A 24,778-nucleotide genomic window follows, 5' to 3' on the forward strand; every position below is an offset into this window, starting at 1 on the left:
TTAATATGGTTACTGATGAGTTAAGTTGTATTGTATAACAAAGCAACATGTTCTAAACCAAGTTTATCACATATTTTTAGTGACTTGAGAAATAAGTTATGGTTTAAAGGACTGTGTTGTAAACTGAGTACATAGGAGTAACTGATCTGTGCAGCCATTGGCTCCTGGCTTTCCTTTGAGGTCTCTTAAATAATGCATTGTCCTGAGCGGGATATTGGAGATTTTGTATCCTCAGCTATCTGTTGTCAGATGTGTGACAGACCATCATGCTGGGTGTTCATTAGTTTAATGAGTCCTGAGAACTAAGTGCGATCTTTACTTTTTAAATTTTATTAGATTCTAAACTGTTGTTGCTGCAATTGATACTGCTTTAACTTCAAAAAGAAAATCTATGGTAAGAAAAGCAGTAGAAGAATTGTTTAACTGTAACTTCATAATGGATTTACATTTATTTTAGTGCAGATCTAATTCATTTGAAAAATTAAATAATTTTCTGATGTAACGTCTTTAATCTTAGGATTATGTATGAAGAACTATTTTGCTTCAGTGAATAGAGGCAGAGTTTTATATTGTATTTTGTTGAAAAGAGTGATGATTTTATTACTCAATAATATGTTTAAATCAGGCATTTAACTCCACAACTGAATATTTAAAATATATAGTAAGTACATGTTTAAAAATAATGCAGATAGTAATCTGAAGTTATATTTTAATGCAAAACAAATGCTACTGCAACTCTTGCCCACACAAGGTCATTTATGGAGTTGACACAATGGGGAGCAGTCGTGTGTGGAAAACATTCACTGAATGACATTGAATTAAATAACAAGAGTAAGTTATTAGTTTCTGCTCACATGCAGTTGGTTATTTGTCAGAATGACCGCCCCAAATGTTTGTAATCAGATTGTACCTTTTGCTATTTTTATAGGTTTATAAAGCTCCAGGTGAAAGGGCATACCACCTCCAATCACTATTATTCAGGTTACATGTATTATATTAAATGCATTATGGCACAGCGTATACAGTGTCAGACATTTCTCTGTAATGTGATATTCAAGACAGTAAAGCCCTGCTTTTATTGTAATTTCTAAAAAGTTGCAGTTTGTTTTGAGACACGGCAAGAAAAAAGGTGCCAAATTGGCAAAGGAGCTTGTGGGTTACATATTAAGTGTTATCTTTAGAAGGCTGCTGGCAGGGTGTTCATTTTCTTCTGAGCATTTACTTAACAAATAGTGAGTTTCTAAGTAAAACTGTTACGTGGCATTATTCCATTCAAGGAAGTGCTGGGAATTCACTCTCTTCCTGATCTGGTTTCCTGTTAGCTGGGAATTTTCACTGCAAGTTCGGCAGTGTTTGTTGAAGGTCAGCTGTATTCTTGCTGCTTGAAGCAAAATCAGGAAAATGTTTTTGAGCTTGAGTTTTCACATGAAAAGGGCTGTTCAGTTTAAACAAATTCATGCTTTTGCGCAGTTGAGGTTTAGCCACAAATGAGATTTATTTCGTAAACACATACTTTCCTTATGATGCTTCGATTCTCTTCCATATGTTTCAATTTTGACATTTTCTGACTTGTAGGAAACCAACTTGGCAGAATTCCAAACAAAGGAGGGTTCACTGAACCTTTCAAAGAAGAAGTGGGAGTCTTGTGATTTAATTGCATCGCCCTCAAGGAATGTCTTTCGAAAATCGTATGAGTTTTTACCTCAGTCTGTTTCCAGTAATTTGAAGTTCCTTCTGGACACTTCGTTCGATACCAAGCTTTCAGACAATACTCAAGAGCTTTTACAGCAACCCTCAACAACAGTTTAGTCACCAGTCTGCCATTCCAAGGATATCAACAACTGTAACATAAGTACCAGAGCTGGAATTTCACTGGTAACATTACCGAAGACATCCTGTGTTCAGACACTATAGCTTACCTGCTGAGAGTATAATTTCTACAAAATATGGAAATTGAGTCAGGAACCAGAATGCTGGAGGAAACACAGAGAAAGAACATCTCAATTTCACCAAAATCCACACAAGAAATAGAATCAACCCAAAATGAAGTTGTTAAGGAAGATCTACAAGCTGCTCGAAGGATTGAGAGATTTGCCATTCCCCTAGATGACCTGAAAATGCTGTTTGAGAGGTCAGATACACCAAAGAGCAAAAAGGTAACATATTTTTTGTACTGTACTATCTAATTACGGAAAATTACAGAGAATATTTGTCATTTTGCCTCAGTTTATTTTAAACATGAAGGCAATAATATAAATTATTTCAGGCAATTAGAATCTTTAAAACTGATTTTTAAAACATCCTTATAAAAGATTGCTATCAGTTGCTTTTGCACAATTACATCCAGCTGATTAATATTTTCCTATGTCTATTTGTTGCTTTAAAATAATTCAACTCATTTGGGTTGGCATATCCAGAAAATTAAACATTATTTATACTTATGGCTTTGAATTAAACAATTATCTTTAAATTGCAACTATGCCCAAAGCAGCCTAATCTTGCAGTTTGTAGCAGCAAATTTCATTGTATTTCAACTGAATGAAATATTAATTGTCAATAATTTATGCAAAATTAGCTAATAGCTATAAATGTAAATATTTCAAAAACTTTTATTGTCACTATGAATCACCAGATTAACAGATTTATGGAAAGAGATAGTCAGAAAACATAACAACCAGCATACACCAGAAACACTAACTTCATCCAAGTATCAAGCCTGTACAAAACAGGTATTACTAAGGTGATAATGGCCTTTGACATGATTTAACTTGCAGCAACAAGCACAAAACTACACATGTATGCTGTGTAGATGCTGTAGATGGAAAAATGAGATGTCTGACACATTGTTGAATCACAAGAGAACAGGGAGATTCCAGGTTCAATACTGTGTAGACTTTGAACAGTTTGGGGATGGTGGTGGGGAACAAGCAAGGTTGCCAATCATAACCATTGCATTTTGTTGGAACCATTCCTCATATATAAAAACCAGGTAAAATCAGTTGGAATATACCTTCTGATAACTGACACATTTTGTGTAGGCTTACATGTGAAAAATGTCCGCAGCTCAATTACAGGAAAGCTGCCAGTGCTCCCATGTCTGTACTTAGCCTGAGTTAAAACTTGCACAAAAAAAATGCAGAAAAAAAGTGAAGGGAATAAAAGTAATAAAGAAGGTTGTGGTGTAATTCCAACCGTGTTACAAAGAGATCAGTAAAATGAATGTGCAATTTTGAGATATGCATACCTGAGATCCCAATATGTGACCGAATTGACTAAAGTTTATTGTGATATTTTGTAGTTAATTTGATAAAAGTTCAAACAATTTCAGTTTTTTTATAACTCAACAATAGGTCTTATTTAGAATATGGATTGCTGGCCTTTATCCAGAGGACTAGATTACAAGGATGCAGAAATTATACTGCAGTTATACAAAACCAAGTTAGACTTCACTTGGAGTACTGTGAGCATATCTGGGCACCATACCTTAGGAAGGATATGTTAACTTTGGCGGTTGACAGGACTTCAGGGATTATGAAGACAGATTCTACAAGTTATGTCTGTTTTCTCTAAAATTGAGAAGGCTAAGGGGTGATCTGATCAAAATAATAAAAGAAAAGACAGGCTAGATAAAGGTAAACCATTTCCACTGGTTGGGGATTCTAGAATAGGGGCTATAATCTGAGAATTAGTGCCAGACCATTCAGAAGAGATGTTACGAAACTCTTCTACACACAAAGGGCAATAGATGTTTGGAACTCTCTTCCACAAAAGACAGTTCATGCTAGATCACTTGTTAATTTAAATCTGTGGTAATAAATTTTTGTTAAGCAAAGTATTAAGAGATATGGGCCAAAAGCAGGTATATGGAGTTGGGCCACAGTTGAGCCTTGATCTCACTGAATGGCAGAACAGGCCGGAGGAGCTGAATGGCTTACTCAAGTTCCTATGTTCCTGAAAAATGTATTCTTAGTGATATGGACCAGACCAAACCCCATCAAAACATGTCAAGGAGACAGCGTATACTCTACTTTTTCTTACTTTAAAGACAAGTACCAGGTGTTGGATTCCAAATACCATTTCATTTGTCGAACTATTGGGCTTGAAATAAAATGTACTTTATTCATACACTATTGTTAAAATGCAGACAAAATAAAAGAAAAGGATTGGCTGAACTGTAACTCTATCAAAATACTTAACAAAATAATAAGCTACTCACTAACTGTTCTAGTATTGTAACACCCATAAGCACATCCTTGGCAAAGACAAATTCAGGAACATAAGTTGTCTTACATGCAACTCTAGCAGCAGGAAGAGCGTTCAAGCTTTTAGCTGTTTCAAAGAGAGAGAGAGAGCAAGAGATGTGAGAGCTTTCACAATCTCAACAGCTAAACTAAAGAATCCTGGTTCTGTGGGAATTTGACTTATCCATTCAGGCTGCTTCTGTTGTTCCAACTTTGAAAAAAGCATCCACAACCTCACAAGCAATGTACTTTCTTCTCTTGAAACATTATTATCTTTATTATCTATACCTCTATCTCAATCTCTGTTCATACAAACAACAGAACAAAATACATGGATGTCAGTATTGATCAGCCAAGGAAGTGAACATGCTGTTTTTGGGCACTGTGCTATGTTAATGTCACATCTCTTAAAGCCTTATTATTGCCACTCAGACACTGCCTTTAATGGTTTATTTAAAAGGGAATTTAAAAAAAAAGAGTGGTAGTACTGAAGGTACTACCATTTGATAAGGTACTGGCTGATAAAAAGACATTCATAGAGTTGAACATGGTTCCACTCGAAAAACATAGTAGGGTCATGATCTCTAGTTTCAAAATATTGGAATGAATGAATGATGTAAATGTACTTTTATTTTGTAAAGTATGAACATAAAATTAACAAATAAGATGGAAGACTTTGCTCTCATATAATGTAGCATAGATTCCCTGTGGAAATTGTTAATTCAGATTTGATTAACTCTTTTGTGTCACAAGTTTGCATTTGCTTAGCAATGTTTTAACAAAATAATTTCAGGTGCTTGAACAAGGGGCAGAAATATATGAAAGTTGAACAGAACATTTAATTGTAGTCATAACACCACTTTCCTGCTTATTCCCCATAACCATTTGTTCCATTGTTAATCAAAAATCTGTTCCTCTCAATCTTAAATATATTCAATGACCTCTATTGGTCTCTGGAGAAGAGAATTCCAAATACTGACAGCTCTCTGATGAAAAGTATTCTCCTTGTGTCTGTCTTAAGTGGGAAACCTCTAGTTTTGGATTTCCCTATGAGGACAAACATACTCTCAACATCTATCCTGTGAAACTCCCTCAGATATATTTGAATAAGACCATCGCTTATTCTACTGAACTCTAATTAGTAAAGGCCCAAACTGCTCAGCCTCTCCTTATCAAGAAAAGAGCTCCCCCCACCCAACAAAAAGCACCTACTTTGCCATCCCATGGATGAAAGACAACATAAGTAATTCTTCATGGTACATACCGTCAATTAAGACAATCCTCCCAACCTTTGTGTTCCGTTTGCCTGGGCCTCTCCGTCGCCATTTTGTGTGTGATCTCCCCCATGAATTATTTTATTTAACTCATAATCTCCGAGCATTACCCCCTGAGTTCTGGGCCTATAGCCTAGCCTTGGTGAAAACAAGGACTGCAGATGCTGGAAACCAGAGTCTAGATCAGGAAGGGCTTTCCTGATAAAGGGCTTTTGCCCGAAATGTCAATTTTCCTGTTCCTTGGATGCTGCCTGACCTGCTGTGCTTTTCTAGCAACACTCTAATCTAGACCATAGCTTAGCGTTGTCAATCATCATGTTGCACTGTTTAAACTTAGCCAAAGCCTGGATGATGGTGACTGTCAATGTTCTCCCCCACTCCACTCCCATCCATGGTAATCCATGTCCTAGACTGCACAATTGTCTCTTAATCTTATAGATATTTTCTAATCTGTTCAGAGATATTACTACATACCTCTTGAACAGGTAAGACTTGAACACAAGGCTCCTGGCTCAGAGGTACAGACAATTATCTCTGCACCACAGTCCTTCTCCCAAACTTGTAATTTGAGTTACTGCCCTTCACAAGTATTGTCCTCTCTGCATGCCATTATACTGCCCACAACAAACTTGCCCAACTTCTTTAATACAGAAAATGACATGCTTTAACTTTCAGTGAACAGACCCCAGTGCTGACCATGTCCCATCTCAATGACTGACTTAGAAGAACAGCCCCAACTGATTAATGACTGGACTCCTGACTGATACCTGTATAGTTCCCCAACTAACATATGAATCCCCTGACTGGTTGCACAGTGGGTCTATTGACCATTGCATGTTCCCTTGAATGTAGTAACATGAATACCCTGACACAGTCTTTCAAATGTGTATATATGACCAAACCCCTAGACTGACCTTGAGCGAATGTGGTGACATCTCTTGACTGATGACCATTCCTCAAATGAACTGACAACTACTCTCATTTGACTTTAAGACATGTCATTTGGTTAAAGAACAGCCAATACATGTTTCCTCTGTGAGCTGCTGGAACATGGTGTTATTGTGACATTAACAAAGCCCAGCGCCCAACAACAGTATGTTCACGTCCTTGACTGATCATTACTGAAATCCATGACTCTGCCTGGCATACATTCAAATAATACAAGGCAAGACAAGGCAGGGCAGAGATCCTGTGAGACAGGATGAATAAGTGGCAAGTGGGAGCCACTGGATACTTGCTCTGACTTCTATATCATGAAATATCATCATCTAGTTACTGTCTGTCAGATGGCAGAATAGGAAATTGTAGAAAATGAGACAATTTAGATCAAAATGAGATAGAGCAGTATAGCACAGTACAGGCCCTTCAGATCTTGATGTTGTGCCTACCTTTTATTGTATTCTAAGATCAACCTAACTTACACACACTTCATTTTAGTCTCATTCATGTGCCGACTCAAGAGTTGCTTAAATGTCCTGAATGTATCTGATTCTGCGACCACTGCTCGCAGTGCATTCCACGCACCCAACACTCTCTATGTAAAGTACCTAACTCTGATATCTCCCCTAACTGTTCTCCAATCATGTTAACATTATGCCCCATCATGATAGCCATTTCCGCCCTGGAAAAAGTCTCTGGCTATCCACTTTATCTATGCCTCTCATCATCTTGTACATCTCTATTAAGTCACCTCTCATCCTTCTTTGCTCCAATTAGCCAAGTCATAGCTCCTCAACCTTTCTTCTTAATACATACCCTCCAGTCCAGGCAGCAACCTGGTAAATCTCCTCTGCACCCTTTCTAGAGTTTCCACATCCTTCCCAAAATGAGGCAACATGTATGGTCTAACCAGGGCTTTATAGCTTAAGCTTGAGTCTCCCTCCTAATGAAAGTCATAAGCCTTCTTAGCAACCCTATCAACTTGGGTGGCAACTTTGAGACATCTATGGAGGTGGACTCCAAGATCCTTCTGTTCCTGCACACTACCAAGAATCCTGCTATTAGTCCTGTTATCTACTTTCAAATTCAACCTCCCAAAATGAATCACTTCACACTTTCCCAGGTTGAACTCCATCTACCACTTCTCAGCCAAGCTATGCCACCTGTCAATGTCCCATTGCATCATACAACAGCTCTCCACATTATCCACAACTCCACGAACCTTTGTGTCATTGGCAAACTTACTAACCCACCCTCCTACTTCCTCATCTAAATCATCTTAGAAATCACAAAGAGTGGAGGTCCCCAAACAGATCCTTGTGGAACACCACTTGTCACTGAGCTCCAGGCTGAATACTTTCGATCTATCACCATCTTCTGTCTTCAATGGCCAGCCAATTCTGTATCCAGACAGCCAAATTTCCCATATCCCATTCCTCCTTAATTTCTGAATGAGCTTACCATGGGGAACCTTACCAAATGCCTTGATCAAATCCATATACACCATGTCCACTGCTCTACCTTCATCATTGTGCTTTGTCGCATCCTCAAAGATTAAGGCTGGTGAGGCATGACCAGCCCCTCACAAAGACACACCGACTATCTCTAAGCAAACTATGCATTTCCAAATAATCATAAATCCTGTCTCTCAGAATCCTCTCCAATAATTTGCATACCACCAACAAAAGACTGACTGGTCCGTAATTCCCAAGGTTATCCCTATTCCCTTTCTTGAACATTTGCCACCTTTCAATCAACCGGTAATACTCTAGTGGACAGTGAGGATGCAAAGTTCATTGACAAAGGTACAGCAATCACTTCCCTCCCTTTCCTTAGTAATATTGGGTATATCCCATCTGGCCCAGGGGACTTACATATCCTCATGTTTTTCAAAATTTCCAGCACATCCTCCTTCTTAACATCAACCTGATCAAGCATTTCAGCCTGTTTCATGTTTTCATTACAAACGACAAAATCCCTCTCATGAGTGAATACTGAAGCAAATTATTCATTAAGGACCTCCTCTAAGTCCTGCAACTTCAGGCACAAGTTCCCTCCACTATCCCTGATTGACCCTACCCTCACTCTGACCATCCTCTGGTTCCTCACATAAGTGTAGAATGCCTTGGGATTTTTCTTAATCTCACCTGCCAAGGCTTTTTCATGCTCCCTTCTAGCTCTCCTAAGTCCATTCCTCAGTTCCTTCCTGGCTAATTTGTAACCCTCTAGAGCCCTGTCTGATCCTTGCCTCCTCAACCTTAAGTAAGCTTCCTTCTTCCTCTTGACTAGATTTTCCACATCTCTTGTCACCCAAGGTTCCTTCACCCTTCCATTCCTTCCTTGCTTCAGTGGGATAAACCTATCTAGCACTCGCAGCAAGTGCTCCCTAAATGGCCTCCATGCTTCTGTCATGCATTTCCCTGAGAATATCGGTTCCCAATTTATACTTCACAGTTCCTGTTTAATAGCATTGTAATACCCCTCCCCCAATTAAATACTTTCCCATACTATCTGCATGTAAATTAATGCAAATAGGCCTCTCAGCACTGAATAGTGAGATTCTCATTTTGCGGGTGAAAAAGTGAACACTTTTTTCTCGAAGTAGAGATTCTCCTTTTAATTGTCTTGCCACATTTTCTCAGCTGACTTGTCATTGCCCACAGCATTCAAGGGCTGGGAAACATCAGTCCAAAATCTTCATCTTCTGAACTAAGGTAATTTATTACTATTGCACTGATCTCATTCTTTATTGGCAGATTAACCTCCATTTCCTTTCCTCCCATTTTTTAAGCTGTCAAATATCACTGACTATTTAGGATCAACCTCTATTGCCACATCTCCATAATGGCTATTATGTCGTATTCATGTATTTCCATTTGTATTTTCAATTCAACCATTTTCTTGTGACTTCTAGAAGCATTAAGTACAGAATATTTATTTCTGACTTTTTATTGTTTTTGCCTGTTTTGATCTTATTTGCTTGTGAAAGGTTATGTTTGTCCACTCTGTCCCTTCCTGTCACCCTCTGGTTATCATTACCAAAATCATTATTCTCCACTATCATCTTATCTTTTCTCTTTAATTTTCCAAATTTTCCATGAAATGAAACCCATGCATTCACCCTACTATATAGTTTGAAAACTTCTCAGCACTAGCTATATGATAGATGAAGATACTTGTACCAGCAAGGTTCAAATGAAAGTTGTCCGTCTTCCCCCAGTTCTTGTGCCAGTGCCTAATTAATGAAACAGATTTTTGCCACACCAATCTTTGAGCCACACATTCAAAGGGGAAACAAACAGTAATCAGTAATTAAACAAGCAGCTGGGAAATTATACTGAGATAGTGTTAAAGAGAGACCAAGGAAATTTTTTTGAAGCAAAGACAAATATTTCAAAATTGCTGCATTATGGAATGAGGAAGTCGTGGAGGTACTTTGACATTTAACTTTAATATTTAATAAGTACAGGCAGTTCTTCTATAACGCGATGGTGGTGTTCTTGTGCGATCTCATCCTATATAACAATCGCGCAATAAGAATCGCAGTTAGAGTGATGGCAATGCAATCACGTTATTGCCAACACACGTTGTACAAGATTACATTGAGAAACAGTCTTCCCCTATTTGTCGATTGCTTTACAGCCAATTTGTGTTGATGAAATAGACATGAAAACAGAACGACTTATATCTAATTTGGAATGTCAGCAATAAGAACAACTAAGTACAGAAATTATTAAATGTTCAATGATGATTTTGAAATGTCTGGACTCATAGAAATGTCAAGGATGAAAGCTGAATAATCTAAGCTAGAAATATAGCAGCTGTTGAGTTTTGTTTGAAGGTTTGTGAAGAGCAGAGAGAAATTTTGAAAATCCAAAATTCAGAAAATTAAGTATTTTAAAATCATCATAGAGGAAATAGTGCATGCTCATGGATTAAATATTCTTGACAGATCAAATGACGCTTTCTCTTTCTGTATTTTTTAATGAGTTTATAATAGAAGTTTACTTGCTGACAAATGATCACACAACATATATAGAATAGGTTCTACTGTCAGCTGGTTGTTCCTCCTACCTGAAATAGGCACCACGTTTAGCGGAATTATGGCAGAAGAGACAAAGACAGACAATGATCTTTATTATAAGGTTTTATCCATATACCATATGGCTCTTACACAGGAATGCAGTGTAGGCCAAGCAACTATTGTTTAGTTTCTCTGGCCTCAAGGCCCCACATGCAATTTATTTCAACAGTTTCATGCTGCAGTAGAAAAATAGACAATGAAAAACACATGTAAATTTATTAAAGTCTGATATCTAAAAACGTGTTATTTATCAAATGCTCACTTCTGCATCAGAATTTGTATTGCAACAATGTGATTTCAATGAAGGTAAAAATTTTGGATAAAAACTTGGCATTGCAATAATATAAGTGCAGAAGTCAAACACTACAAGATACAATGTCCAGGCTAGATTTCTAGGACAGAATATATAATAAAAATAAAATTGATAAGCAACCTTTCTAATATTTGAGAGTTGGGTTGGCAATGGGCAGCTAAAATTTGAATAAATGCTCTACAGCTTTACTCTTATACACTTCAACATTGAAATTGAAATAATTGTAATGCAATTTTAAAAACGTTTTGTATGTCTTTGTTTTATTTCCTTTTAAACCTCCCCCCCCCCTCCCCCCCACCTCCAGCATACACATGTATAAAAAGTTATTTCCCTACTCCTACATTTACTTTCAAGAAAATGCAATGGACAGGAGTAAATGATTTTGCTAATGTTACAGAGGGTGATTTGAGACTGACAAACATCCAAGTGTAATTTTCAGTCTATCAGTGCTCAAGCTGGAATTTTATTTCAGCGTTGCAACTGTGGTTGTCACAATGTAAATTGATGATAAACTAAGCTAACTTTTGTAAGTCTGATGCATGAGTCTTACGAGAAATGTAAAATGAAACCATTTGAAAATAGCTGGCAAAATCCTTTTTGTGAGAAAGACGGAGAGCAACTATTTTCACAGTCTTTAAAGTTTATTATTCTTGGCTTTGTGTACACCATTACTGTTTTATAAGCAATGTGTGCTGACTTTTATTGTTGTTGAATAGCAGAACCTTGTGGAAAAAATGAGTGAATGTGTGTGACTTACATTGCATCTCAGCTCACAGCCTCCCAGGAGGAAAATCAGAATCCACTTCCTGCACTTAATCACCCAATTCCTACAGTAGCATATATGAATTGCATTAGCAATGCCAAGGTCAACAGCATTAGTAATTTTAATTTTATACAATCTCTCCATAAAGAGGAGGAAAGTTACCAGTAAAAGCACAAATTCTATTCAATTATTGCAATATAATAAAATTTTATAAAGGTGGATGACACTTTGCTTGGTTTTCAGTTCAAACCAGTTTTTGATGAGTGAGTTTTTTGTCAATTCAAAACTTACTGACTGCAACATTAAAAGAGATATTTTAACTCGTGGGCCTCATTTAAATGACATAAACCAACGTTCCTCCCATTGAGCTGTAAATTTGTATGGGCCGGACCACCCGCTAAATTCTGTGTCTCTGGCCCCACAGTTAAAGTTAATTAAAAAAGTGCATTTACTCTTGGGTCACATCTGGCTTCAATTCAATGTCTTAATCTATTGGTATGCCAGGAGGCTGATTGCGATTACCTCTCAGGCAGCCTAGTAAAAATTGCCTAGTAAGAACATTATCAGATCCTAACAGTCTTGTGTTAAATAAACCTCTCTAGCCCAGGCCTCGTCACATTACTGCTGGCTCTGAAAAGTGGTGGAAAATCACAGTAGGTCAGTTCCTGGTGACTCCAGAGCCAGTAAGTGATCTGGGTGGTTTCATTTCTCTTCCGGCAGGTGGATAGGGTTAAGATCAACTCAATAGATTTTGCAGCACACAATTAATCAAAAAGCGATATAACTGCCCAAAATGTTCAGTGGCAGGTTTTGCTTTAGATTTGTTTAGCCACTGTCTTCAAGTGTAAGATGATATTTGACAACCAATATATGTAATGAAATTTTATTGGTTAGGCTTTTAAACAGGCAAATCCATTTGTTCGACACAGTGAGGAAATATATCAGTGTTTCTGTAGGAAAGTAAGAAAGCATTGTTTACAATATAATGGAAATATCAGATAACATACTTCAAATGTCCACACACAGCAGTTATGTTATGAAATGTACACCTCATGTTCTTTGGAACACAAAGCACCTAACTTTAATGATTGCTAACTTGCAAATAATTGCTGGTAGACCTCTCCCATTTTTGTTAGCACATACCTTTTGTTTCTACTAAGAGGGAACTGCAGTTGGTTGTACAACCATGCTGACTCATTTTCAATCTGGTTGTAGGCTTTATTTTCAACTTGCTTCGGTTGTAACTGAACTTGTAATCATTCTTGGATGCTAACTCACTATTTTACCATTTGAGATTCTGAATAGTTAAGCAGATGATATACAGAAAGTAACATTTCTGTGTTTGTTAAACTTAAGTAAAATTGTCAGCAGATGAATAAGTCAAGTCCTACATGGCAACTTTCTATCACCCATACCCCACAAGAAAATAAAGTAAAAAAAGCTGGCAACATAAGAGAAAAAAAATTGTATTTTCACTTAGAAAATTACAATGGGCCATTATTCATTAACCCACACAGTATCATACACGATAACTCAAAAGCATATACTTTACACTGTGTTTATGAGCTTAATGGAAAAGAAGACTTGAAAACATCAACTTGGTAATGAGACATGCATAGTATGGAGAGGTTTTCTGCTAAAGATATATTAGTGGATGTATTTCTTTGCATTTTACAGTGAAAGCTTTCTTGATGATTCCTTCTCTAGCACAAGCTAGGAATTTATTTCAGTCTCATTCCAAATCCATACAAATCTGATCTTTTTAATCAGAATCTGAACTCCTATCTGAATTCCTGCATGATGACCCCTAAAGTATTTGACCTCTTGTTGCTTTCTTATCTCCAGGTCCTGGCAGATTGCTTATGTCAGTGAGTTTTCAGAGATAGCTTAGAAACTCATTCCCTCTTAAAGCCTATCTCCATGACAAGGTCAATTACATGCGCCTGATAACTAGCCAGAAAAGTTGATTAGCTATCCTTGAGCTGCAAACTTTGTTTATCATGGAAGCAAAAGTTTAGAGGATAACAGTTTGCAACTGAACATTCTCAATGCTAGCCTGGGACTTTGAAGACTAGCAGCCTGACAACTGTAAATACAGATGTTGTTGCATTTTCCTCCAACTGTGAACACCTTGAGTGTTTTTAAATGGACACGTTGAGTGTAAAGCCAATCTAAATACATCCAAGTATTTGCAAAAAGGCTGGTGATCACAAATTGAGGTATGTAGTTTGACCTCCATTCCCAAGATGGTTTGACCTCCATTCCCAAGATGTGGCTACAGGATAACTGAAATTGGGAATGGAATATCCAAGGATATTTGGCCATGTGCTTAGGATGCCTCAGTTCCAACTGCCAAAGCAAATCTTCTTCATCCAGTTCGAGAAAGGGATTTGAAAGAGAGCAGGATAAAGATAACATTTCAAAGACTCCTTGAAGGCTTCCCTCGAGAGATGCAACATAAATGTGCAAAGATGTGCTGATTAGGTGAATTGGGCACACTAAATTGTTTGTAGTGTGCAGGGATATGCATGCTAAGTGAGTTAGCAATAGGAAATGTAGGGTTATGGGGGTAAGTCAGGGTGGCATGCTTTTCAGAGGGTCGATGCAGACTCAGTTAGGCCTTTTTCCACATGGTAGGGATTCTATGATTTGATTTAAAGATAAATATCAATGCATAGTAGATACTCATCCAAAAGAAACTGATTTGGAGCAAGCTCCTATTTGAAATGATACAATTCTTTGGCAAGAGAAAGTAAGGAAAAGAACCTGAGAAAGGAATGCTAGTGATTTCAAGCTCCAATTACACCTCCTGAACATATCTATCAAATGAGTGGTCAGAGATGTACTCTTGGATCAGGCTCATCAGTCATGCAAAGACCCACAGAACCCATGATCTTTGACACGGAATTTCCTCGATGCACAATCCTACTCATTAGTGATGATTGTCAATAATGATATAACATTTAGGAAGGATAGCAAAAAAGGGAGTTTGAGTAGCACTCCTAGTTGAGAGTTCAGCACATTGTGAAAGAGTATCTTCATTCAAAGGATCAAGATGTCAAATCAGTTTGGGTGGAACTAAGAAACTGCAAAGAGAAGCAAACATTGGTGGGAGTTGTTTATGAAACACCAAACTCCAGTACTAATGTTCAACATGGTATAAAGCAAGAAATTAGAGACTATACTCCCGTAGTAATAACGGTTTTCAGTGGTTTAGAGGTTGAGGATTGCTGAAAAAGGACACTTTTCGTTAAAGGTTTTTGTCTTGCATCAATTCTACATCAATTAATTGAGAAACCTTCTCTTGGTGAAGAGCTTATTGGGCTTTGTGCAAAGAATGGCAACACAAATTTAATGCTGTTAACATGCTGTCTAAATAACAAATGGTAAAAACTGCAAGTTAATTTAAGGAAACTGCTTTGCTCGTTGTCCTTTAAAACAAAACAACAGTTGACAGCAAAATAGGACAGGGTAGTCTCTTCTCAAGAGCAGCATTCACTTAATTGTAAATGTGTACTTTTATTTATAATTGATTTTATATTAACACAGCATTTCTTTAAATCAGGGCCGTGTGAACTTGATATTAGCTCGAATGTTTGTGTGGCATAGTTCTGATTGATTGAGTTCTGTGCACTCACTTGGATATGAGTAATTTTATCAGGAGTCCCAGTTTCAATAGAAGGAGATGTTGTGACCTTACAAGTAATATGTTGATTACTGTGACTAGTCAAATGGGTAGAGAATGCTCACCAGTGGTTTCTCTATCCTCCCCTGTATTTGTTAGCTCTGGAGTCTCAGAAATATTTATTCTTGTTTTGCTCCATTTGCTTCTTCTTGATGACATTAAATGAAGATTTCCAAATGTATATGGAGCACATTCAGCAGTATACCAGTGTTCCTCCTGTTTTTACTCTCAGCATTATGAAACAGCCTGCCTGATATCCAATTTTGAATGATATACAACCACCTCCAGTTACTGGAGCCATTGCCTATAGACCTCATTACAAAATCTTGCCACCAATTTTATCCCACTTCTCAATACTATGCCATAGTCTCAGGCTGAACCAGACTGTTTTCCAACCACAATGCTGTATTTGAACCTGAGCTACTTCTGTCTTCTGATTACTCACCTCTGTAATCCCTAAGGCAATTCGCTACTGAAAATTCATCACTTCATCTGTCATTTCCAAATAAGTTTATCTCCCATCCTCCATGCTCTGTATATGTCAGCACACCAGAAATGCTGTCCATCCTCCCTCCCTATTTCAGTACCTTCTCCATTTATACAAACTACTCTAAAACCCCCAATCCTCTGACTCTACCTTTAGTCCATCTCCTCTATTGGCAGTCTCAAGCTCAGCATTCATTTTTACTTAAAGTCCTTGAAAAAGAAATTAAATTTGTTAAATAAAAGATTAACTATTGCTCTTTAATAAATTATGTCACGATGAGGTGAGGAGGGAGAATTGACACCTTTATATTTAACCCCCTTTTAGTTGATTACAGAAAATATTTTTACTTCATTTTTAGCAAATAGCTACATTTAAACTTTGTTAACCAGATCAAAAGTGAAGGAGAGCCAGTTCCAAAGTTTGCTTGAGTGAAAGAGAATAGAGTTTTAATTATATTAAACCCAGGGAAAGTAAGGAAACATGATACAAACACAGAGACAGGTTATAAGCTTAAATGAAAGGTAGGAGGAATTGTTCAGCACAGAGCCTTCAAGTCCTTCAGTTGACCTTTAGTCCATCTTCTCTTTTGGCAGTCTCAAGTTCAGCATTCATTTTTACTTAAAGTCCTTGAAAAAGAAATTAAATTTGTTAAATAAAAGATTAACTATTGTTCTTTAATACATTAATAAATTATGTCATGATGAGGTGAGGAGTCCCAAATGTTTAGTCACTATCCTGTTTCCTCAGCACTTGCAACATTCACAGACATCCCTGAGCTCTCAATGTATAGTTGTTGTTTCAGATTGTGTTTTCACTGAGCATTGATAGTTTAGCTTGATAAGAGAGAGAAGGGTAGAGAGAATGTCTTCTAGTTCTTGCTTACTAATCCATTTTTCCTTTTCCTAAACTGCATTTTTGGTGATTCATGTATATCTCCTGCTTTGTGCATGCATTGACATTTACACAAAAAAATTTTAAAACCTGAACAAAATAAACTAAGAACTAAAAGGTAAAGAATAAGTACCTGATGTCAGACACTCATTAAAACTTACTACTCTCTGACTACATGTCACTATTACTCCTTCATAAACTTTAGATCAAAATTTGTTAGATTATGTTAATTTCAAAGAGCTTTGTGAAGCTTTACTCCATTAAAAGTGCCATATAAGTACAAGTTGTCTCAGCTAAGCTCATAAAGTGTAGCACTAAGTTCCCCCTCTACCCCACCCTCCCAACAGACACACAAAAATAAAGAAACATTATTTCCTTGTTCTGGTATGACAAACGTCCTCTGATAGGAGTCATTGTGCTTCTTTGCTAAATGATAATGAAAAGGATCAGGATTGAACAAAATTCTGATAAATTATGGCAAATATATTATCTGTCTTATTTTCTAATTCCGTGATTTAAATAGGAAGATTTAAAAAGAAAGTGGCTGTAGATAATTTGCTTTTATGTAATGGATTAACATAAAATTTCTAAATGCACATCTTTTTAAATGTGGGTGGAAACCCACACAGACTCAAAACAAACATGCAATTGCCACACAGACAGTTGCCCAAGGCAGGCATTGAATCCAGGTCCCTAGTACTGTGAAGCAGCAGTGCTAACCACTGAGCCACTGTGCCACCGTTTAAGTCAATAATTATCCCTATTGTTAGCAAGCATGCCACAATTAGTTCTCCATGAATGTAATAGAAACTGTAAGTAAAACACATGACTTTGAGCACACATAATCTCTTTACGCAGGGAAGACAATTTTATTTTATTTAACTTTGAGCCTAATGGTTTTTTCACCATATCCTATTAAACTCAATACATTATCTACTTTTCCTGCCCCTATGGTATCCCGCTCATTTAATTCTAGTCCCAGCTTACCACACGCTATTGTCAAAACAACTTACCATTCACCAAATGTCCTGGAATTGACTGGCATTCCTGGCACCAATGCCAATCGTAAATACAGGTTGTGCACCCAGACTGCACAGCTCCTAAAATTTGCCCTGGACATGGCAGATAAGGTGAAATCTGTGCCTGTCTTTGCAAGTATGGATCTGGGATTGTGCTAAATAGAGTGATGTATAGACAGGATGTCTCTTCTTCCAGGTCCACCAATGGAGTCAATGAGACCAGACCATCCTAGAATAATGCAAGGTTGTGACCTGGATAAGTGCAGTCCCGATTGTCTATGGAAATGCACAGCAATATAGGAATATAATTATTGATCTTCTCCACTCTGTCAGCATAAGTACCACCATCTTCACTTCAATACTTCAAACTCACTCTATTGCTGCTACCCTCTGCCCTACCCCACTAACCTCTGCCACTTTCACCAACGCCTGCAACATTCTCTCTCACTCACTGGGTTCAAACAATCCCAGACAGCACTAACCCTGCCTACCCCCTTTGCTGCATACTCACTCACTCAGGACAACCTCCCCTCCTAGGCGAACGTGAGTACTGCAGATGATGGAGATCAGAGTCAAGATTAGAGTAGTGCTGGAAAAGCACAGCAGGTCAGGCATCATCCAAGGAGCAGGAAAATCAACATTTCGGGCAAAAGCCCTTCATCAGGAACGACACCCCTCCCTTTGTAGACCAAATGTAATGGCTGTGCCATACACTTTCATCTAATGTTTTACATGTCTCTCTCTCTCATTTCTAAAGGAAAACAGCTCAGAATAGGACAAAAAGAGTAAAGATGAACGGTGAGCTTCTGACCTATAGCTCCTTACCTTTTATGTGGAGACCATCCTGGCTCTGACAATCCTGACCGGCTGACTATGATTTCCAAGATTCTGGACTAGTTTCAGATATTGCCATTGAAATATGGTGCTGGGACTGTCAAAACTGAAGGCTATATTCCTTGACTTGACTGAAGCCTGCTGACAACCATGACAAGCTTCCTGCCTTGTATTTGTGCTAAATAACAAGACAGAACAGAAGTAATATGAGCCTAGTATCTCTGGCTGAGGGGGCAAAATGAAAATCAGTGTGAGCATCCAGGTAGGCTCAGAATAAGCAAGCACTGTGATGGGTGAGCAGGGCTTGGAGATGCAGCCTGGTTCAGAACTGGGTGCATGTCCCTGAACACACAGTGTCCTTCTGGCAGAAGTGTGATAATAACTGCTGGTGCAGCTTGAGGTGCAGTGTTAAAGTGCAGAAGAGTATAGTAAAAGGATTGGAGATGTGGTGGACTCTCCCTCTTTATGGGCATTTAAACGGGCATTAGATAGGCATATGGAGGCTAGTGTAGGTTATGTGGGCTTGGATCGGCGCAACATCGAGGGCCAAAGGGCCTGTACTGCGCTGTATTGTTCTATGTTCTATGTTCTATGTTCTATGTGCTATGATGGTTCTTAGAGACTGACATGTCTGATGCCAATATCTGAGTCCATGGGGCGTCTGTGACCGGTGCCCATGGAGAGTGCCCTGAGGAGATGGTCTTCAACATGGAGGCTCCTTGCAACCAATGACTGGCTAATAATTCCAGGTATCCATTCTGACCTCTATGTTCTCAGTGTCTGGCTTGCTAAGAGGATTTTGGTAAGATAGGAAGCTGACTATTAATAAGGTGAGTTGTGGTGTTAATAAATCATATATCTAGCTAAAATACCCCTTAACTGATAACCCTGCTGCCTAGCAAAGACACAACAGATGCAACAAGTTGTTCCTGATGTCAGGATAGATCTTTGCTGGATTTCTCATATGATTCTGCCACAAATCACACTATTTGCCCACCTTGCTCAAGCCCCTATACGATTTCACCACAACAGTGAAAGGGGGAAATAAGCGAGTCAGAGGAACATAGTTCTGTATGACCAATATAAAATCTATCTGGGATTTTTCAACAGTTCTTAATGATTCCTTGATGTTACACTCACAGTGATTGTCAGTTCACTCTTTGGTTGGTTGGAGACAAGAGGACATCTTTTTTTCCCAGTTACTATGGTCCCACCTGATCTTTGACATAAACCTGGCTTGGTTTTGGACAGAGTTGAGATAATATACAATCGATCTTTCCAGAAATTGTTAACTTAAACCAATCAAATTATTAATAATCAAGAGAGTTAAATATCTTTTGCATATAGGTCATCAGGACATTTAATAACAAATAACACATGTTTAAGCTGACAATCTCTAAAAAATAGCAAGCTAGCATTACAACATATATTAAGCTGTGGTAAATGTAATGTATGAACAATTTTAAAAGCAGTATGTGGTCCAATAACAAAATGGCTGAAGTATGAAGGAGGAGATACATTTATTTCTCTCTAATTAAAGTGAGGAACATCAAAATGCTGGGGAATAACAATCGATCGATTTCAGACCATTGGCATTATGCCTATTTTCCAGGAATCTAAGCATACAATTTCTGGGGAGCGTACACATGCACAAGTTGTGACTAAACTTTGCCTCTGACTTTATTGATAAACTTTGAAGTCCAAGGCCCACAGCTGAGTAATGTCCAAACAGGGTGTTGGACACCTTTCCAAAACTGCATTGTCTGCACGTTATGAACAGGATATTAATGCCTACCAGCCGAACCAGCAGAAGGAAGGAAGTGTGGTCACTATAAACATGAAAAGGAGCAATATTTCTGATTAAACTTGAAAATCTTTCTGAGGAAATATTAATTTGTGTATATCTCAACTCTGTCCAATTTGTAGCAGATCTAGGCAAATTGTCAGCCATATTTTGCATTTGCAGTAAATGCTGACTTTAGAGTCCAATTAAAATACAAGACATTGGCCAATATTTATTATGGATTTTCCATAAAATATTAAAACACTCAAAAATTCTGTCATTTAGACAGTAATTGAGTTTAATCAGCCAATTGAAAAAAAATTATAGAATTCTTCGTTGGTGCCAATATTGATGTTCTTTCATGTTAAATATCCATAAACATGTATGTTCCAATAAAAAATTATTGATTTCTTTACATTGTTAGTTTTATTGACAAGTTGCATTTGTTTTAGTTATTTAAAGAATGGTAACAATTCATTTAAAAAATGCAGTGTAGTTACACCCATTTCACAAAAACACTTAGGCTTTAATGTAATCTTAAGAGACGACTACAGTTTGTAAATACTGTAAAATATGGTTGTTTTCTTATTATGCTGCTAAATTATGTATTAAATTGTTGATTTAAAATAAGTATATTTTTTGCTGAATTTCATCATCATGAACAACGTCGTGTCATAATGGCTGCATCAAGAAGATTCGCAAATTAACTAAAGTACAATGAACCTTTGTGGGCAGCACGGTGGCACAGTGGTTAGCACTGCTGCCTCACAGTGCCAGGTTCAATTCCCCGCCTCAGGCGACTGACTTTGTGGAGTTTGCACATTCTCCCTGCGTGGGTTTTCTCCCACAGTCCAAAGTTGTGCAGGCCAGGTGAATTGCCTGTAGTGTTAGATAAGGGGTAAATGTAGGGGTATGGGTGGGTTATGCTTCGGCGGGTTGGTGTGGACTTGTTGGGCTGAAGGGCCTGTTTCCACACTGTAATGTAATTAGATTAGATTAGATTACTTACAGTGTGGAAACAGGCCCTTCGGCCCAACAAGTCCACACTGCCCCGCCGAAGCGTAACCCACCCATACCCCTACATCTATATCTATATCTACCCCTTACCTAACACTATGGGCAATTTAGCATGGCCAATTCACCTGACCTGCACATCTTTGGAGTGTGGGAGGAAACCGGAGCACCCAGAGGAAACCCACGCAGACACGGGGAGAACGTGCAACCTCCACACAGTCAGTCGCCTGAGGCGGGAATTGAACCTGGGTCTCTGGCGCTGTGAGGCAGCAGTGCTAACCACTGTGCCACCGTGCTGCCCACAAAATCTAATCAATCTTCTTAAAATTGTCCAGGTATAATAGTATAACTAAGTAGACATAGCCTTGAGGAATTTAAATGCTTTCATCTCAACCATGGTTGTAAACCACTCATGCTTGCATTCTTGTAATTGGGAAATAAGAACAGAACAAACTGTAAGTACGCAACAGTTTCATTGGCATTTCAAATGTTGACTACACATTATTTCCAACCTTTATTAATTGTATTTTGGAATTACAATATTTCTTGTTTACCTTTTATTGTTTAATGCTATACAGTTTGTGCTCTTTGCACAGGGGAGGCAATTGTGCAGTGGTATTATCACTGGACTATTAATCCAGAGACCCCGGTAATGTTTGTGGAGCCGGGTTTAAATCCTGCCATGGCAGATGGTAGAATTTGAGTTCAATACAAATCTGGAATTCAAAGTCTAATGCTAATTGTGGATTGTTGGGAAAAACCCATCTGGATCACTAATGTCCTTGGACTGCTATCCTTACCTGGCTGCATGTGACTCCAGACTCACAGCAATGTTATTGACTTTTAACTGCCCTCTGGGCAATTAGGGGTTGACAATAAATGTTGGCCATGCCAGTGACACGCTCATCCTGTGAATGACTTTTTAAAAAATTGGATGTGACAGAAGAGACGCGATACTTTATGTCCCTAGGAGGAGAATAATAATTGTGAGGGCTGCAACCTCGGATACCATGGTGTTACTCCCAGCATCTACCCACTCCCTCACTTGCTGCAATGTCACCAACAAGCAGAGTGGTGTCAAGAAACCCTTCCAATATTGGGCCATTTGAGATACTTAGGTGGCCAATTAATGACCATTTAAGAACTAGGATTTTTCTTGTGATAAGGTCCACACCAAGATCTTTTCATACACATTTTTTCACCCCCCCCCCCAATCCATCTTAACCACCCATGTCGTCTTGCTGTGGCCTACTAGGCTGGATTTGATGAGATCTCAGATTTTGTTTAATGTCTGAGCTCCATAACAACATGCTTTCTTTGGAACTGGTTTTAAGATGGATCATTTAATTGTCAGACAAGCCTCTCTTTCCAGATAAGGAGAGAAGTCCTTTCTCAAGACAATAAATAACCTCATGGTCATTAAGTGGCTGTGCTGTGAATCAGCCCATGGAGTGATGGAGATAATCCTGCAACTAGATTTTACATCCAAAGTACCGTTCTTGAAGAAAGTTCTGGAAGTACTGTTTAGCAATAGTCCAAACCTGCATAGGTTTACAGAGGTACAGAGTTGGGGGTATCTCACTGAAGATCTCATGGAACCATCAAGAGCTCTATAAGAACACAGTGTGTTATGCTGCAGAGAGAAACTCATTTGCAGCATTCCATGGAGAGTTCATACTTACAATGTTTTTGCATACTATCATTACTCTTTTACAAAAAACTTTTTAAAAGATTTCTGTCCTATCTTAAAAGATAAAGTCAGCAGTGCATGAAATTCTTTGTTCATCTGGTTCATGCTCATTTGAAGGTGACACGCATCAGGCAGCTTTCTGAAGTTGTGCTTGAGGGCAAAGGTTTTCCTTGCTATGCTACAAAGGAGAGAACGTGAGGTTGGCAGTATTCGTGGACTTTTTGGACTGGCAAGGTTTAATTAGTGGTTAAGGGAGTTGTGGAGTGGGGGTGGAGGAGAGGTTGCAGAGTGCTGTTAGGAGCATAGAAGAGTGGATGAGGACTCCAAGAGAGGACAGAGGATGGCCTTGGGAATATGGGAGTAGGAGGGGCCTAACCTTCTGGGTACAATGAGAAATGTCCATGAAAGGAAGAAAGTTGATGGGTTTAAGGGGTGGAGTCAGTACTGCCCAAATGTGTGTCCATTTTAGGATGTTGGCAAACATAGTCCTTACAAAGCTTTGAGATCATCCAGACCATTTTAATTAAAAGAACACCCATGTTATCTTTGTGTTCTTATGTTAATGGCAATGGAGTTGGACAGGAAAATTGTGACTGCAGAGCCTCATTGTTTAACCAGGAGGCTGTATTATAGCCTACGAGTAACTGCAGCATTGTCAGCCAATGGCAGGTTTCACTACTGACAAGCTTTTCCAGCTGTGTGTTCATGCGTCTCCCACACACACTTTCGACTTTAAATTTTAATTGTAATCATTTCGGAAATGGGACAACGTAAGAGAGGGAAAGTTGCATGCATTTCTAGTTCTGGGGTTGGGAGCGCTACACCACTAATAAAATCCATCCTGTGTTTTTCTCATTTGCACAGAGTTGTAACCAAAACAAAAATAATTGAGACCAGATCACTCTATTTAAAATTTCACTAAGGGAAGACATCTGTGCCTTGCTCTTCTGATGAAGCATGATATTTTAGATTTTTCTCTGAAATATACTGATAAATAAATTTCAAGTAGTCATGTGTTACATATGAATTTAAACAATGAGCAATGCAACAGAGCTAAACAGAAACACTGAAATGGAAGAACAATGAAACTTGCAAAGGAAACTTCAAGCAATAAATCCTCAATGAACTTAATGTTATATGTTAATACAGTGAAAAAAATGCATTCTTTAAAACACATCTGAATATCAATTAGTAACTTTTAACATAAAGCGTGCGTTTCGAAGGACTATGCTTGTGTTTGTAAGGTTTTTTAAAAAGAGTCTAACAAGAATAATTTTAAACTGGGTCATGATTTCATAAACTCTCCAAGGTCAACACATTTATAAATCATTACATCACTTTGGACCAGTAGGGAGCACAAGGCAGCAATATATTATTTTCATGTAGAAATAGAAAACCTGGGCATACTGTTGTGGAACATTTATGGCCCTAGACCAAATGATTATTCTCAGAGGGCTGCTAGATTTCAATGTTATTTTAATTTGGACTTAAAATTTCAAAAAAAGCTATAAAACTTTAATTGTGTTGAAAAATCGCTTTGCACAATTGTGTTCAAATTATATTTCTCCTTCTCCCTGTAATAATTATTTATTGACCTTAGGATGTTCTGGGCAGATAAATCAGAGTTAACATTTCTGGTCTGGTGACCCTTTCTCACCGGATTTGAAATGTTAACTCTGATTTATCTTCCCAGTAGGTCCTAAGGTCGATATATAACTCTGATTTATCTTCACAGATGCTGCCAGACTTGCTGAGCTTTTC

The 24,778-nt window shown here is 38.1% G+C and overlaps 1 protein-coding gene across 1 annotated transcript in view; it reads left to right on the forward strand.

Annotated features, from left to right (window-relative positions):
- The first annotated feature begins 231 nt into the window (after window positions 1-231).
- xirp2b (xin actin binding repeat containing 2b) overlaps window positions 232-24,778 on the forward strand; it is a 110,752-nt gene continuing 86,205 nt past the window's right edge. The window contains exons 1-2 of the mRNA XM_072579511.1: window positions 232-394; window positions 1,576-2,156. Of these exons, the coding sequence (XP_072435612.1) occupies window positions 1,947-2,156 (210 nt within the window). The 5' untranslated portion in view covers window positions 232-394; window positions 1,576-1,946. The remainder of the gene's footprint in view (window positions 395-1,575; window positions 2,157-24,778) is intronic.

The sequence above is a fragment of the Chiloscyllium punctatum genome, chromosome 10 (genome assembly GCF_047496795.1).
Source record: "Chiloscyllium punctatum isolate Juve2018m chromosome 10, sChiPun1.3, whole genome shotgun sequence".
NCBI classification, from domain to species: domain Eukaryota; kingdom Metazoa; phylum Chordata; class Chondrichthyes; order Orectolobiformes; family Hemiscylliidae; genus Chiloscyllium; species Chiloscyllium punctatum.